Source organism: Synchiropus splendidus, chromosome 7, assembly GCF_027744825.2.
Source record: "Synchiropus splendidus isolate RoL2022-P1 chromosome 7, RoL_Sspl_1.0, whole genome shotgun sequence".
NCBI classification, from domain to species: Eukaryota; Metazoa; Chordata; class Actinopteri; order Syngnathiformes; family Callionymidae; genus Synchiropus; species Synchiropus splendidus.
Window position 1 is genome coordinate 11,519,084 of NC_071340.1, and position 13,411 is coordinate 11,532,494.

The 13,411-nt window shown below is 41.2% G+C and overlaps 2 protein-coding genes across 4 annotated transcripts; one reads left to right on the forward strand and one right to left on the reverse strand.

Annotated features, from left to right (window-relative positions):
• Window positions 1–1,759: 1,759 nt before the first annotated feature.
• Window positions 1,760–10,642, reverse strand: tspan36 (tetraspanin 36). 3 transcript variants are annotated; one of them, XM_053871715.1, is made up of 8 exons: window positions 10,525–10,642; window positions 9,461–9,669; window positions 6,996–7,187; window positions 6,847–6,921; window positions 6,680–6,775; window positions 5,054–5,203; window positions 4,898–4,981; window positions 1,760–2,823 (listed from the first exon to the last, which is right to left on the reverse strand). In XM_053871715.1, the coding sequence occupies exons 2-8, from the start codon at window positions 9,518–9,520 to the stop codon at window positions 2,743–2,745; spliced, it is 738 nt and encodes a 245-aa protein (XP_053727690.1). In that variant the 5' UTR covers window positions 9,521–9,669; window positions 10,525–10,642; the 3' UTR covers window positions 1,760–2,742. The 3 variants fall into 3 exon arrangements, with proteins under 3 accessions (XP_053727690.1, XP_053727692.1, XP_053727689.1); XM_053871717.1 differs by having other exon boundaries at window positions 9,461–9,543; window positions 10,525–10,543; XM_053871714.1 differs by lacking the exon at window positions 10,525–10,642 and adding an exon at window positions 10,152–10,270.
• Window positions 10,643–10,856: 214 nt separating this feature from the next.
• LOC128762845 (protamine-like protein) lies at window positions 10,857–12,383 on the forward strand. The gene has a single exon (XM_053871381.1). The coding sequence runs from the start codon at window positions 10,990–10,992 to the stop codon at window positions 11,584–11,586; it is 597 nt and encodes a 198-aa protein (XP_053727356.1). The 5' UTR covers window positions 10,857–10,989; the 3' UTR covers window positions 11,587–12,383.
• Window positions 12,384–13,411: the final 1,028 nt, after the last annotated feature.

Consider the following 13,411-nt stretch of genomic DNA (forward strand, 5'->3'; position numbering starts at 1 on the left):
TCTATTTGACATCCTTCTCATCCAGAAACTGAAGCTATATATATATATATATATATATATATATATATATATATATACATACATATATATATGTTAGTTATCACTGATCATTCTGTACAGACGCAGGTTTAAAACAAGTCACTCTGCTGCTCATTTTCTGTCCCCACGGATGAACCCAGTTCTGTGATCTGACTAATGGAGACATGACATGCTTGGAGGACACTCACAGAAGCTCACCAGCACGTGTCTTGTCAGCAGCAGCTGCTCCTCGTCCTGGTGGGCATTATTCATCTGTCTGGCCTGGCGAGGTGGGCCGGAATGCACACAGCAGCTATGTTTGGGGGTGAAAAAAAAGCACCTTTTCAATAAAAGCAGGTATGCAATGTCCCTATGTGAAATAGGGAGAGCTGCCGAAAAATTCTGAAAACACAACAGCCATTTAATAACAAAGGAGTGGCTGGAATTGTCCGTGGAAGTTGCGTCCTCAGATTACCTCAGGCTATCGGATGCTCCTCTGAGCAGGAAGAGCTAAATAAATCAGAGGTCAGGCTTGACGACACACGTGGAGTCTGGACTTGGTGACCTACAAGACGGCAGCAGTGGAGTCTGACTTAAGTGACTGCATGACAAAATGAAGGGAAATGCACTGAGCACTCTTCAAAATGCATTTTCAACAGTCCCGCAATTCACTGAGGAAAAGAAGAGGGAAGACTAAAGTGAGCGTTTCAAAAGAAAGACCTTGGGAAACATTATCTCCTCTCCTTCTCAGATTCCTGGCTACATCAGGTGACATTTTCCATGAAGTTCAGGTCTGTTTCCGGCGTACCCAACAGTGACAAGAGACAGAAAAGATGTGGTGAATGTAAACAGACATGAAGGTGAGAGGGAGACCGGCGACAGTGTAGGGGGAAGAAGAATGGAGCTGACAAGGTTATCTTAAGAGCTGTGTGCCTGTAATTCTTCTGAGAGAAGCTTCGGCACGTCTAAATGTCAACTTAATCTGGAACAGGGAGGATATGCTGTGAATAAGGTATGAGAGAAGCAGACAGACAGGTTATATTGAATATGAGGCGACAGTCTCTGAATAGGAAGACAGATGATATCAAAGAAAACCTCAAATAACATTATTATTATTATATTATTATTATTATTATTATTATTATTATTAGTAGTAGTAGTAGTACTTGTATATTATTATTATACCATATTTAATAACAAATCATTATAGCGATGTATTATTATTTTTTATTTTATTATTTATTCTAGAAACAAATATACATTTGCTGAAACAAACTTCCAAATTAAAAAAGAACGTAAATTAATCTCAGCGTTTGTTCTCTCCCTTCGAGCCCCCCATTAAAGCGCAACAACTTAAACAAAGTCTGGCACCATCTAGAGGCTATTTTTGGGTTACTACAATAGAATAGAATAGAATAGAATGGAATAGAATTGAACTTATTGCCATGGTCAGTGGGGGTTTCACCAACTAGGCTGTTAAAAATAAAATAAAATAAAATAAAATAAAATAAAATAAAATAACAAAGGCTGATAACAAATTTAAAGTTCTGGTCTGGATGGACCGTAGCCTCCTGCCAGTGGGAAGAGGAACAAACGGGTCGGCACTGATCCGAACTGCACGTCTTTTGGTCCTGGAGACATACAGGTCCTCTTCAGGCAGGCTGCAACCGATTCTCAGACGCGTTCCAACGTTCGGAACGCGCATTGAGGAAACATTTAAGTTGCAATGAAAGCAAAACACTAACACAATAGGTACTTTATTTTTAACTAAAACGTGTACACTCACAAACAAATAGGACGGTGGACTTGAGTGTAAAAGGTGGAGTACAAGACCAACAGGCTGAACAGCAGCACATTGTGGGTCACACAGAGTCAAACACTGGTGAAGCGGTGCAACAGGTTTATTGTTGCACAGTCAAAAACTTCCTTGCATGACCTCTAAGAGTGAAACAATTCAATCGTGGAGCACAGCCACAAACACACACAAAGGTAGGCATGTGTTTCTCTCTCCTCGGCAACTTGGCAACAGCTGAGATAAGAACAGAGTGAAAACCAGGGAAGTTCCATGCGTTGTTGACCTGTCATAGAACAATAACACCCTGGTGTTTATAATGCATTACGACACCGGTGAAGTCCCAAAAAGATTACCATATGTACAGCACTGTGGACTTTCTTATCAGCACTGAGTCAGGTGGTGAGCGGAAGATAGCACGGGTCACATTTCTTGTTGTGTCCCGAGCGAAACGTACCATCTAAAATAAAGTGCTGTGGCAAAAAGCAAAATAATCTTCGGCCCAGTGATCTGACTGGATAAAACAGATTTTCTCTGCGAAGACATGACTGGACAGCAACAACGTTGTCGTGAAATATTTCACTTTTAATTTAGAAAGACAATAAAAACAACCAAAACTTGAAGTAGTAGAAGTCAGGAAGGTCGACATAAATACGATGAAAAAGTCTGCAGACTATTATTTTTCCACTCCACAGCAGTGATCTTGGATGAGCAACGTACAATTTATTTTCCAAAGGCAGAATCATCATTTAAACCTAAGTTACTGAAAGTAGAAATTTTCTTCAGAATTTCTTAACAATTGATAAAAGAGGAAGGACTCTGGTGCGCTAAGAGAATGTACCGTAAATTTAAATAAAAACAAGCTGGTCAGCAACAGTGGCCAACAAACCCCGCCTGAGTGACAAGTTTATGTGGGGTTTGAAGAGGAAGCTTTAGGCGTAGAGCGGCTGGTATCCGGTCCTCCGGCCGTTGCCGTTACAGGTGATGATGCAGACGCTCAACATCCCGAAGAACTGAAGGAAGAAATATCAACGGTTAGACTTTTTTCTTTTTAATTTATATATGTTCTCCTCTTTATTTTCAGACCAGAATCTATACAATGTGCTTCACAGCAGTGTTTGTATGGCACCATGGTGTTCACAGTCATCATCATCGCTTGAGAGAGGAGGAAGAGTGTCACTGATATATCAGATAAATGCCTGTAAAAGTTGTGTTATTGACTGTGGCCGACGCCGGGTGACATCATAATACACACACGAGATTTACTCCATCCCCAACTTCGGGTCACACTGAGGTTCCCCTTTACAGAACACCTTCATCTCAGATTTCAAGCGTTTAGAAATAGTAATATCAAAGCTGAATATTTCTTTGATAAAAAACTCAAGCACCCAAAGGGTTAAATCCTATTAAAATGAAAGTTGCGTGTTGAAGAAAGCCAACAGTTCATCCTTGAGTCTAGATTAAGTTTCATGTTTATTGAAAGTTACCTTTTATTTATTAAGAAAGATCTTCATCAGAATGTTGTTATTTACCGTTAGGTATGTACAAAAATGAGTTATTCGACCTCAGTCATTTTGCATTGTTTTGGACAGAATGGTTGCACTAGTCCTCCAGAATTTTAAAATGGAAAGACTATCATGATATTGTCAAACTAACCACCCCTATCTGGACATATTTTTAACAAATTAATTTCCCATCATTTTCTGAAAATAGCATACCAACAGACAACAGCCACAATTTGTCACGAATTAAAAGGGATTTCCACAAAGTACTCGGTTCCATTGGAGGTATTTTAATATGATGGTATGGTATATGAAGTGTCCCATGATCCTGATCCTGATCACACTGGTGGCACTAATCCAGCATCTACAACCTCAGAGGAATAATACCTCGCAGTGTTTGGCAGAACGTGGTAGGCTCAACATTATCTATGTGGATCGTGTGAGAAGTTCTTCGGAAAAAAAAAGTTTGCCTTGGCAATAAAACCTATATATCCCCATATAGCCTGCCGCGCGGAAAGTTGGCTTCATAGTTTTCATGTGCTGGAAGATTGAAGAGGGCGCCGGAATGACTCTTTCAGCATGAAGACACAAACAAGAGTGACTCATCAAAATGATGTTCTCACCCACTGAAGCCATTTTCAATGGACCAGAGGACCATAGGATGTAACCAAGCAGAATTGGTTTTATACGAGCAAATCAAATCAAGAATCTCAGTTCACCCGTTACAAACATGCCTCGGAGGCAGAAAACCACAAGGCAGCAAGGATATCTACTTCAGACCATCATGCAGCTATGTGCTTTTTTTTCCAAGTACAAGGCAACGGATGTTTAGATGCAAACACAGATAGCAGCAGCAGTCACAGTGACTTTCTCAGTATCACAGGAAATTCACTTCAATTGAAAACTATGTTCCAGTTTAATCCTTTTGAGAGCGTTTTAAGCCATAGGCATCTCAGCGTAACTGGTCGCATTGTAGCAGTGTCCTCACGCAGCACTCTCACCTCCAAGATCCGTCCCACGCTGCCGTCTCTAAACAAACTTACCTATTAAGAGATTCACTGCGTTCTAACAACGTTCACTCGAGTGCTAAAAAGTAACTACGATTGTAGTTTTAGTGCAGATTTGACCGAACATCCGACGAGATATGACTAGATTATATGAAATTGTTTAAGAACAGGTTGAAGAAATTGGAGAAACACATTGTCAACACCCTTATTTTGGGGCGGCCACATTATTGCTCGCATTTTCTTTAGACAATAGACAGTTGTTTTTAGTCACGGCAAACTGGTTTGTTTAGTTCTGCTGCTTTGCTGGGACATTAAAATCTTCGCCCTGGAATAAAATTCTTCTTCAAGTTTAAATAAATATTCATAGAAATGATGCGTAACTGACGTGACTGTGAACCACAAGTTTGATTTCCCATTTTACTTCGGGCTGGGACTTTATTCATCTATTACAGACAAACATAATGAATGGACCTGAACGTAATGTAAAAACTCCCAGGGTACTGCAGTATAAATATAGTACAAAGTTTATACACAGGGGTATAAACTTAACTCAGAGTACCACTGAGATCGTCTCTTACCTTGATGATGGCGAATCCCAGGATGACCAGCATGGCATATCCCAGCACGTCCTGCAGCAGCCTCTCCAGTTTGGTCTCGCAGCCCTGAAATGTTGACAAAACAAGTTCAGAGTCATGAACACAACCACATGCAAAAAGTGGTTTTGCGCAGGTCACCTCAAGGTTGAGCAGGTCCAACTGATCCAGTTGTCCTGTGCAGCCTGTGCTGTTGCTCTTGCAGCAGGTCAGAGGAACTGTGCTGTTGTGGGTGCTGAACCAGGAAGTAGTGCTCCAGCTGGTGTAGTTTTTGACTCCACAACACTGCAACTGTAGCATGACAGGAGTGGGAACGGCCATCTTGAGTTAGTTGTCACGTCAATGAGAAAATGAAAGTTGCAAACAAAATACATTCATGGAGATTTACATTTCATATTTGTTGAATTAAGTGGGTCATATTTGCTGTCTGACAGGTGATTTTAAGAACATATCAGTTATGTCCCAACATCTACTTTACTTGTGACATGACACAGATATTGCAGCCTTGAGTATTTGCCAATATTGATTCAATATAAGCATGAATCATACATGTGTTTGTAGTATGGATTGCTCTGGTGATATTACTCAAACAGAGAGTAGTCAGAAACAGCAGGTAAAAGAAGAAACAACCGGTTACATCCATTTTAACACGCAAAATGATATCTACAGTATTCAACAATGGAATAAAATAAATAAAAGATAAATTAGAGGACCCTGAAAAATAACAAATAAATCCAATAAAAACATTGTATAATATCTACAGTATTCAACAATAGAATAAAATAAATAAAAGATAAATTAGAGGACCCTGAAAAATAACTAAAATAAAACCAATAAAAACATTGCATAATATCTACAGTATTCAACAACACAATAAAATAAATAAAAGATAAATTAGAAAACCCTGAAAAATAATTAAAATAAATCCAATAATCTCTTATCGGAGTGCATCTAAAACCGCCAATACAAGCGCTCTGACAAAATCTGATACTTGTTTTTAGGCCGATATTGGACCAATTTCAGAGTGGGACACCCCTAGAAAACATCCTTTAAAGATGATGTGTTGAAGCAAAAGAGGGAATTGAGGTGTATGAAGACCCCATTGATCAATGTGTTTTATAGCTAAAAGAATATTTCACACAAACTGCAGGTATAGTAGTAGTATTGAACGGGTGTTCTTCATTGACGGTTGTTAAATAAAAGTGCAACATGGAAAAATATTGAAAGAGATAATGCAAAAAATACTAAGCTATACGCCTTGTATGACACACCATCGTAGAATTACAAAGACATGATGGCACATCACACAAAGCGAAACTGAGGATATATGGTCTTATGGATCAGATCAAACCGGGTCTTGAAAATAAATAAATAAATGAATAAATAAACATTATCTGACACCCGAACGACCTGGATCGGTATCGGGTCTGATCCTGATAACCATCCCTAAGCATCATGCAATTCACCGTATTTTATTGTGCTTCTTGGTTTTATATTATTATTGATGATTTTAAAAAATATAACTGCATATATTTAAAATATTGTGGGGCACAGTGTGGCATCCCATCACAGCAATGACTTTCTTTCTATTGTCCAATCACAGGAATGACAATGTGTTAAGAAAACTTTAAAAGACGTTTAGAACACGCAAACAAAATAATGACTAGCATAACTTTATATAAACCGCTCACATGACGGGAACACGAAAAACAGGATGTGAGAACTAGCAAAACCACATGTGAAACTGCATCCAGAGCAAAAGCCAACCTGCTTCTGCAAGTTGTCAACAGCGATGGACTCCACGTTCTGTCCGTCGTACTTTCCGAAAGTTTGATTCATGGAAACTTCCAATTCTCCATTGATCTATGGAGAAATGACATTTGTGAGGCGCCGGGACAATGTTTCAGCAGAAGATTATAGGTCATGTGACTCACCTTCTCCTTATAAATGAAGCTCAACACCAGAGCGGCCACCTCCGCCACGAATATCACCATGATGATCAGGAAGAACTGGAGGAAGACAGGGTGAAGAATAAGCACATAAAACATGACTTTTTTATTGAACTCATTTCACTCTTTCTTACGAAGCTCAGGCCGAGCTTGGACTCTTTGAGCGTGGCGCAGCATCCCACCAGGCCGATGATGAACATCACCACGCTGACACCGATGATGATGGCCGCCGGGATCAAGGCGTACTTGTCCTGGATGAAGGTTTCAAAGGTGCCATAACTCTTGATGACATAGGAGCCGACATAGGCCAGCGCTGCTCCAGCTCCCTGCAGCAGAAAAAAACAGTATAGCAAATCCAGTTTCTCATGACAGAGAGTATTAATAGGTCCATTGATTTACAGCAAGTCAATAACGTGTTGTTCAGCTGAAACAACTGTCATGTTTGTCTGTTGTCTGCCTTCAGCAAACATGAGAGACAGGTCATTTTTGTTTGCTTCCTTGAGCCAGAGATTACATGTGATCAGCAGACTGTGGGGGTCAAAGTTCACTGATGATGTGATGTTCTGTAGTCAGACAAGAATCTGCAAGTCATTGTGGAGAGCCACACTGGAATGATTCGTATTGTATTCCTGAGCAGCAATAATTCATCTTTCTGTTAATGTGCCACATAATCGCATGGAAAATGGAACAGAATGAACAAAAAGACTCCTGTTGATCCTTCCATCATCTGACCTGAAACTACGTCGGTCTATTTGAAACAGCTGTGTGCATGTAAAATGTTGAGAAATGACATTACACAGGGAAAGGTTGTGACGTCCGTACTGCCGGACATGTCAAGTCTTTCTGGCTCACTTCCTCTCAAACAAGCAGAAATATAGATTCGCAACAACGGCTGGAATGTGGGTTTTGTGTAATGATTTATCCTCCAGTTGAGCCACATGACTCGCTGGTCTTAATCACCCACAGTCACGGGACCTCTGTCGGGAAGGCTCCCCTCCCTCCCCTCCCTCCCACCTCCAAACACCGCCTATCAATCCTAATCTTTCCAGAAACTCTGATCTTGTGCTCATGAAGCAGCACAAAGAGGCTTACACAGTGCACTGTGTCCAAGCACCGCTCTGCCTCGGAGGAATGCCAGAACCCCTCAGCACCCTCCTTCTATGGCTGCAGGGGTGGTCATACAACAGCCACGTGGGACTCAGGACTCAGAGTACCACACGAATGATACATTGAATCAAGTGATTCATCATACAGCTGAATCCATTTTACACAAACACAACCTCGAAATAGAAGCTCAATTGTGTGAGACCCTTTTTTTAAATAAATAATGTTTAATCTAATGATGCACAGCAATATTTCAACAATTATTTTGAATAAATGTGGGAAAAAATGCAATACATTGATTTTTTTTACACCAATACATTCACAATTTTATAAATATATTGAGAATCAACTAAATTATTGTGCACAATATTTTCATGGACACACACTCATCGTGTCTGTTTTCCCATCCCATAAAGGCTATTGTTCTATTTGTTACGTCTGTCTTTTGGCTTGATCTTCACTCTAAAATCCCCTCACCCTCACACCAGCAAAAGTCTCTTGCCTCAGAAAAGCCATCTTTTCTTCCCACAACAACTTGTGTGAAAATCAGAATACAATTCAAGATGCCTTATTGGGTACTGTAAAATTTAGAAAAACAAAAGAGAAGCTGTTTGTTGTGCACCAACAACCGTTGGGTTTGAAGTAGTTCAGGTCAGAAGTGAATGACGTCACAGTGGTGAGTCACAGAGCTTCGCTGGAAAGGGGGGCGCAGGAAACATCTCTTCCTGACTTTGGATGAACAAAGAAAAAAATAAATCGGATTCTTCATGTTAAGTATGACAAAGGGCTCCTGGCTGTTTATTAATATTTCTTGAATTCACACGGTTCAGTTCAGTTCACCAAAGCAGCTCCACTATATCTGTCAATTTCTTTTTTTTTCTTTTTTTGATCACTTCTAAAACGTCATTTTATAAAATGGACAAACCGGTAACGCAGAATGCGGAACCTCCGACAGAAATCTCGGTCGGGAGGTTCATGTTTACTCAAGACGGACTGACAAAACACATGAATCTGATGCGAGTACAAGCAGATTTGAACGTATGAATAACAAATGCTCGGATAAACAGTGGAAGTGTGATCACGTTTAAATGTCCTGCGATTCAAATATTGAATCGGTAGCTAAGAAATTAAAGGCAAAGTTTCAAAACCACTGCATTGAAGAAGTGAGCGAGAATAAAGAGGCGCATTGTATTTCATTTTCAGTGGAAAGTTTGTGTTTGTCTTCAGGCTGAAATACTGTTTCCCTAGACTGATTCAATTAGATTGAAAAAGACAAACAAACCCACTATAGTCAGTTGCTATTGGGCACAGAAAAAAGGTCTGTTTGGGCAAACAGATGTCAGTGGACACCTGAGGTCACGAACCTGCTCAGTCACGACCATGTAACTTCACTTTATCGCCACTGACGGTGTAAGATTGAACACCAAAGTAAAGGAGCGTTCAAGACCTGAACCGTCAAAAACGACAACAATACAACACCGAAGAAGCAACTCACCCAAAACACCAAGCTGAGGAAGAGAAGGACGGTCTTGGACGTGATGATTCCGCAGTCCATGTTGTCTGGTGGAGGAGAGCAGCCTGAGAGAGAAGCCGACACGACTCGGTTTTCACTCGCTCCTGAAGAACCTCCGTTGGCGGTCACAAGCTCAGTAGGACTCAGTGACGTCACGCAGTCACATGTCTTGAAGCGCGCGTTCAACTGACCTTAAAAAGCACATAGATTTATTCTCCGTCACACCAATATGCCCTACATATAGATGCATGCGGGTGTGTGTATGCGTTTGCGAGAGGTCAACAACGAATTCTTTTAACTCTTAGATGCACGTGTTTTCCTAAACAACCAATGAACAGTCTAAAAAGATGCGAGTCAACCCATCACATTTCTTTCAATAGCAGGTTAGTAAATGACAGCCTGAATCCTGGTCCTCCTCCTGCCGCCACTGGGGAAACACTGGATCCGTCACCAGTCTTTTCTTGGAAGTAAATGTAATCTTTTTTTTTTCTTTTAACTTTAAACAAATGCTCGTCTCGTCTAATAATAATAATAATAATCTACTTCCTGTCACGGGGCAGTCTGTACACATATGTATATGTATGCGTTTTATTGTTATTCTTAAATAATACAATCATTTGCATTGATAGTATTGATGTACTTCAATATCAAGGAAAATATCTCAAATGCTTACCAACAGTTCGAAGATGTAAAAAAGTGCTCTATTGTTTGGTCGGGCTAAAATAGCATTTGAGGCACTGGTTATCGTGTGCTCCTGAATCACACATGTCACAATATATATATACACTGACTGCAAATGACCTTGGATGTTTTCCTGCCTCTGCCTGTAATAAAGTTGTGCCCACATGATCGAAGGCACTGACATATTCCGAGGTCCGAGCTTGGCCTCCTCATTCAGTTAAATAGCATTGTTCTTTTTTGCATGTGTTAATACGATGATGGGGTGCTGCGCCTGTTTGTTCTGGCGCGTGTCACGCAACAGACAAACGTAACATATATTTCAGGATAATAAAGTGCAGTTGTGTTATCTAAGTGTGTTTGTTTACCAAGCTGGCACTGACTTGTGATGCGCTACACGGCGAAATCAACGTCAGTTTTGGACCCGAGATACCGTGTTAAGAGCGCACTGGCACGAAAGGTTGGTATATCCCGGTAACTGATGGCGATGCAGCTATTGCGCGCGTATATACTGGCGGTCGCTGACAAGAGCGCGCGCGTAATAACCGCGTGAACGTGTGAATTTATGGTCGATATCGTCACTGAGCTACTCCAAAGGAGCGACGTCTTAAAATCAAAGGACGGGGGCGCACATGTGCGCGCATCAAAGCCGTTGCGCGTGTATTTAGCGCGTGAATTCGGGGGGAAGAAGCACAAAACACGGCTCGAGTAAGAAGAGAAGTGACTGACTCCACACAGTTCTCATCGGCTCTTGATAACTGGAACTTGCCCTCGAACCCCCCGCCCTCCCCCGCTGAGATAACAGCGCGCGAACTTCAGCTGAGACCTCAACCATGTCTTCCTCGGCTTTGCCTCTGTCTCCGTCCCGAGTCCCGCGCAGATCCAGCGCCAGCCAGAGGAGAGCGGCAGCCCGGCCCAGCCTGACCAGCCGGATCATGGACATCATGTCTGCGTCCACAGACCGGGCAGGCATGTCTCTGGCGGCCCTCAAGAGGTCCCTAAAGGACGGAGGGTATGACGTGGAGGCGAACAAGTCCAAAATCCGAGGTGCGGTCAAACGCATGCTGGCCAACCAGTCCTTGGTCCAGACCAGAGGAGCTGGAGCTTCTGGATCATTCAAGCTCAACACGAACCCCCCGCCCTCTGGCAGGGACAGGCCCACCACCAAGAAGCGTTCCACTAAAGGTGCCAAGGCTTCCGCCAGAGGAAGATCTGCCCGGGCCTCTACATCGGACCAGTCCCCGGACAGGAGGAGGCCGGGCGGCAAAAGGTCCAAGAAGTCTTCCAGGAGGGCTACAACTTCTATGAGAGCTTCAACCTCCCGCAGGCCTACAACCTCCAAGAGGCCTGCAGCTGCCAAGAAACCAAAGAGCAGGACCAAAGCCAAGGCACCCACCAGGTCCAGGACCAGGTCTTCCTCAAGAAAGTGACGACCTCCTCTCACCGCTGCATCACACGAGGACATTTTCTTCACTGAACCTGAAGGACTCGACTAAAATGTGGCTTTTTAGTCCGGTTGTTTCTGGAGCTAAACATCTTGTGTTGACTTGAAACTATAAAAGCACATTCAAATGATTTCATCCTCGCGTGAATTAAAAACATAAATGCCATAAAAACTATCGTGATATTAAACTGGTCTACATGATTCCTTCATGTTTGGGATGAAAGTATGGCTTTAAATCCCTTTGAATCCTTGAAGTGTAGTAAAGATCATCAGAGAAAGGAACGTACAGTGCGCTTCCAAGACTAAAGCCATATTTGCTGACAGTACGTGGGATTTTACTTTATCACAAGCATATACTGAGTCAAACATGAAACAGACACTGCAAGAGAATATTGTTTTAATGAGTGATGCCATTCATACTGAGACAAGATTGTACTTTTGGGTTGAATTAATTGTTCACCTTTTACATTTACAGGTCAACACCACCTTAGTCACATGCACATTATTGACACCACGGCATCTGCCAGGTGTGTTGCGAGATAAACAAGGCTGCGGACGGGTGTGACCAGCTGTGCTCATGTTATCAGTTCTGTAATGGTCTGATATGAAAGGCAGCACATGGGCTGCACTTTAATTTGGATATGAAGTGAATCATTATATTTTGATCACAATCACTCAATAAATAAATATATAAATCGCACAGTCTAGCTGGACATCGCAGGTGCATGACTCCACACCACCCTCCAGTGGAAAGGTCGAAATGTTTTAAAAAGAGAATCGAGTTTTTTTTTTTTTTTTTTAATAAAATGAAGCATAAATAGAGGAAAGTTCATGGATTAGTTACGTACTGCATAAGTAGCCTTGAGAGTCACACAACCACAAACTATGGTGGATTAATTCAGCCCTCACGAGGTTCCGAGTGGTTCAGGTTTCGGTGGAGATATTTAAGCAGCTTTGTTTGATGTATTTCAAGTTTTCTTTACAGTGACATGGTTTATTTATGTAGTGTCACTATTATTCTTATTATTTCTTCCTCAATGTACATTACTGTTCAATGCAATGTTAGGTTATTATGAGTCCAGCCCCTCACATTTAATGATACCGTTTCATAAACTTGAGGGGGAAAAAATAGGGAGACACTTTTTTTATTTTTAACAAAGATTTTACAAGTTATTTTTTACTTGTTAGTTTCTTAAATGCACATTATATAATAGAAAAAAAGTATTTCCTTCTGTTATTATGTTTTATAGAAATACAAACTCGCCATTAAAAGAACAGGAAAGAAAAAAATAAAGTGAACTAAAATGAATTGTACTGTCGTAGTCTCAGTTATATTTCAATCGATGACATTTAATTTTCATGCAGTAAATTGACTTTTTGCTGCCCTACTTTTCGATGTCACAAGATCAAGGCTGTTTTGGTGAATATTTACTGAACGAATGTGCGAGCACTGACCCTGTGTGGAGAACAAGAGGGACCAAGCTGCTTCACAATTGGATCTTGGTAACCTTCTGACCCCAGACATGGCCTAATGTGTTGAGATGGTATTTTTTTTTAGACTCCATCCCAACAGAACATTTCATGTTCACTATCCAGATACACACCATCAAGCAAGAAATCAGCACACTGCGTCATAAATCTGCAACACAACAGCTCATTGACCGATTCAAGGGGAAGTAGTCCAAAGAGCATGGAACTTCAATTAGAGAAGTGGCCGAAGGGGATACTGAGGAGAAACAGCTCCCAAACTGTGCACCAGATCACACTCACAAATACAGATTTTTAAACTCACATTGAAGCTCTAATATATT

What these genes read in the sequence shown, in the direction of transcription:
- LOC128762845 (XM_053871381.1), top strand. Translation starts at nt 10,990, where the DNA reads ATGTCTTCCTCGGCTTTGCCTCTGTCTCCGTCCCGAGTCCCGCGCAGA.
- tspan36 (XM_053871715.1), bottom strand. Translation starts at nt 9,520, where the DNA reads ATGGACTGCGGAATCATCACGTCCAAGACCGTCCTTCTCTTCCTCAGC. An exon ending in TTGACAACTTGCAGAAGCAG is followed by an intron (nt 5,204 to 6,679) that starts GTTGGCTTTTGC and finishes GTCATGCTACAG; the next exon opens with TTGCAGTGTTGTGGAGTCAA. An exon ending in TGGACCTGCTCAACCTTGAG is followed by an intron (nt 4,982 to 5,053) that starts GTGACCTGCGCA and finishes TCAACATTTCAG; the next exon opens with GGCTGCGAGACCAAACTGGA.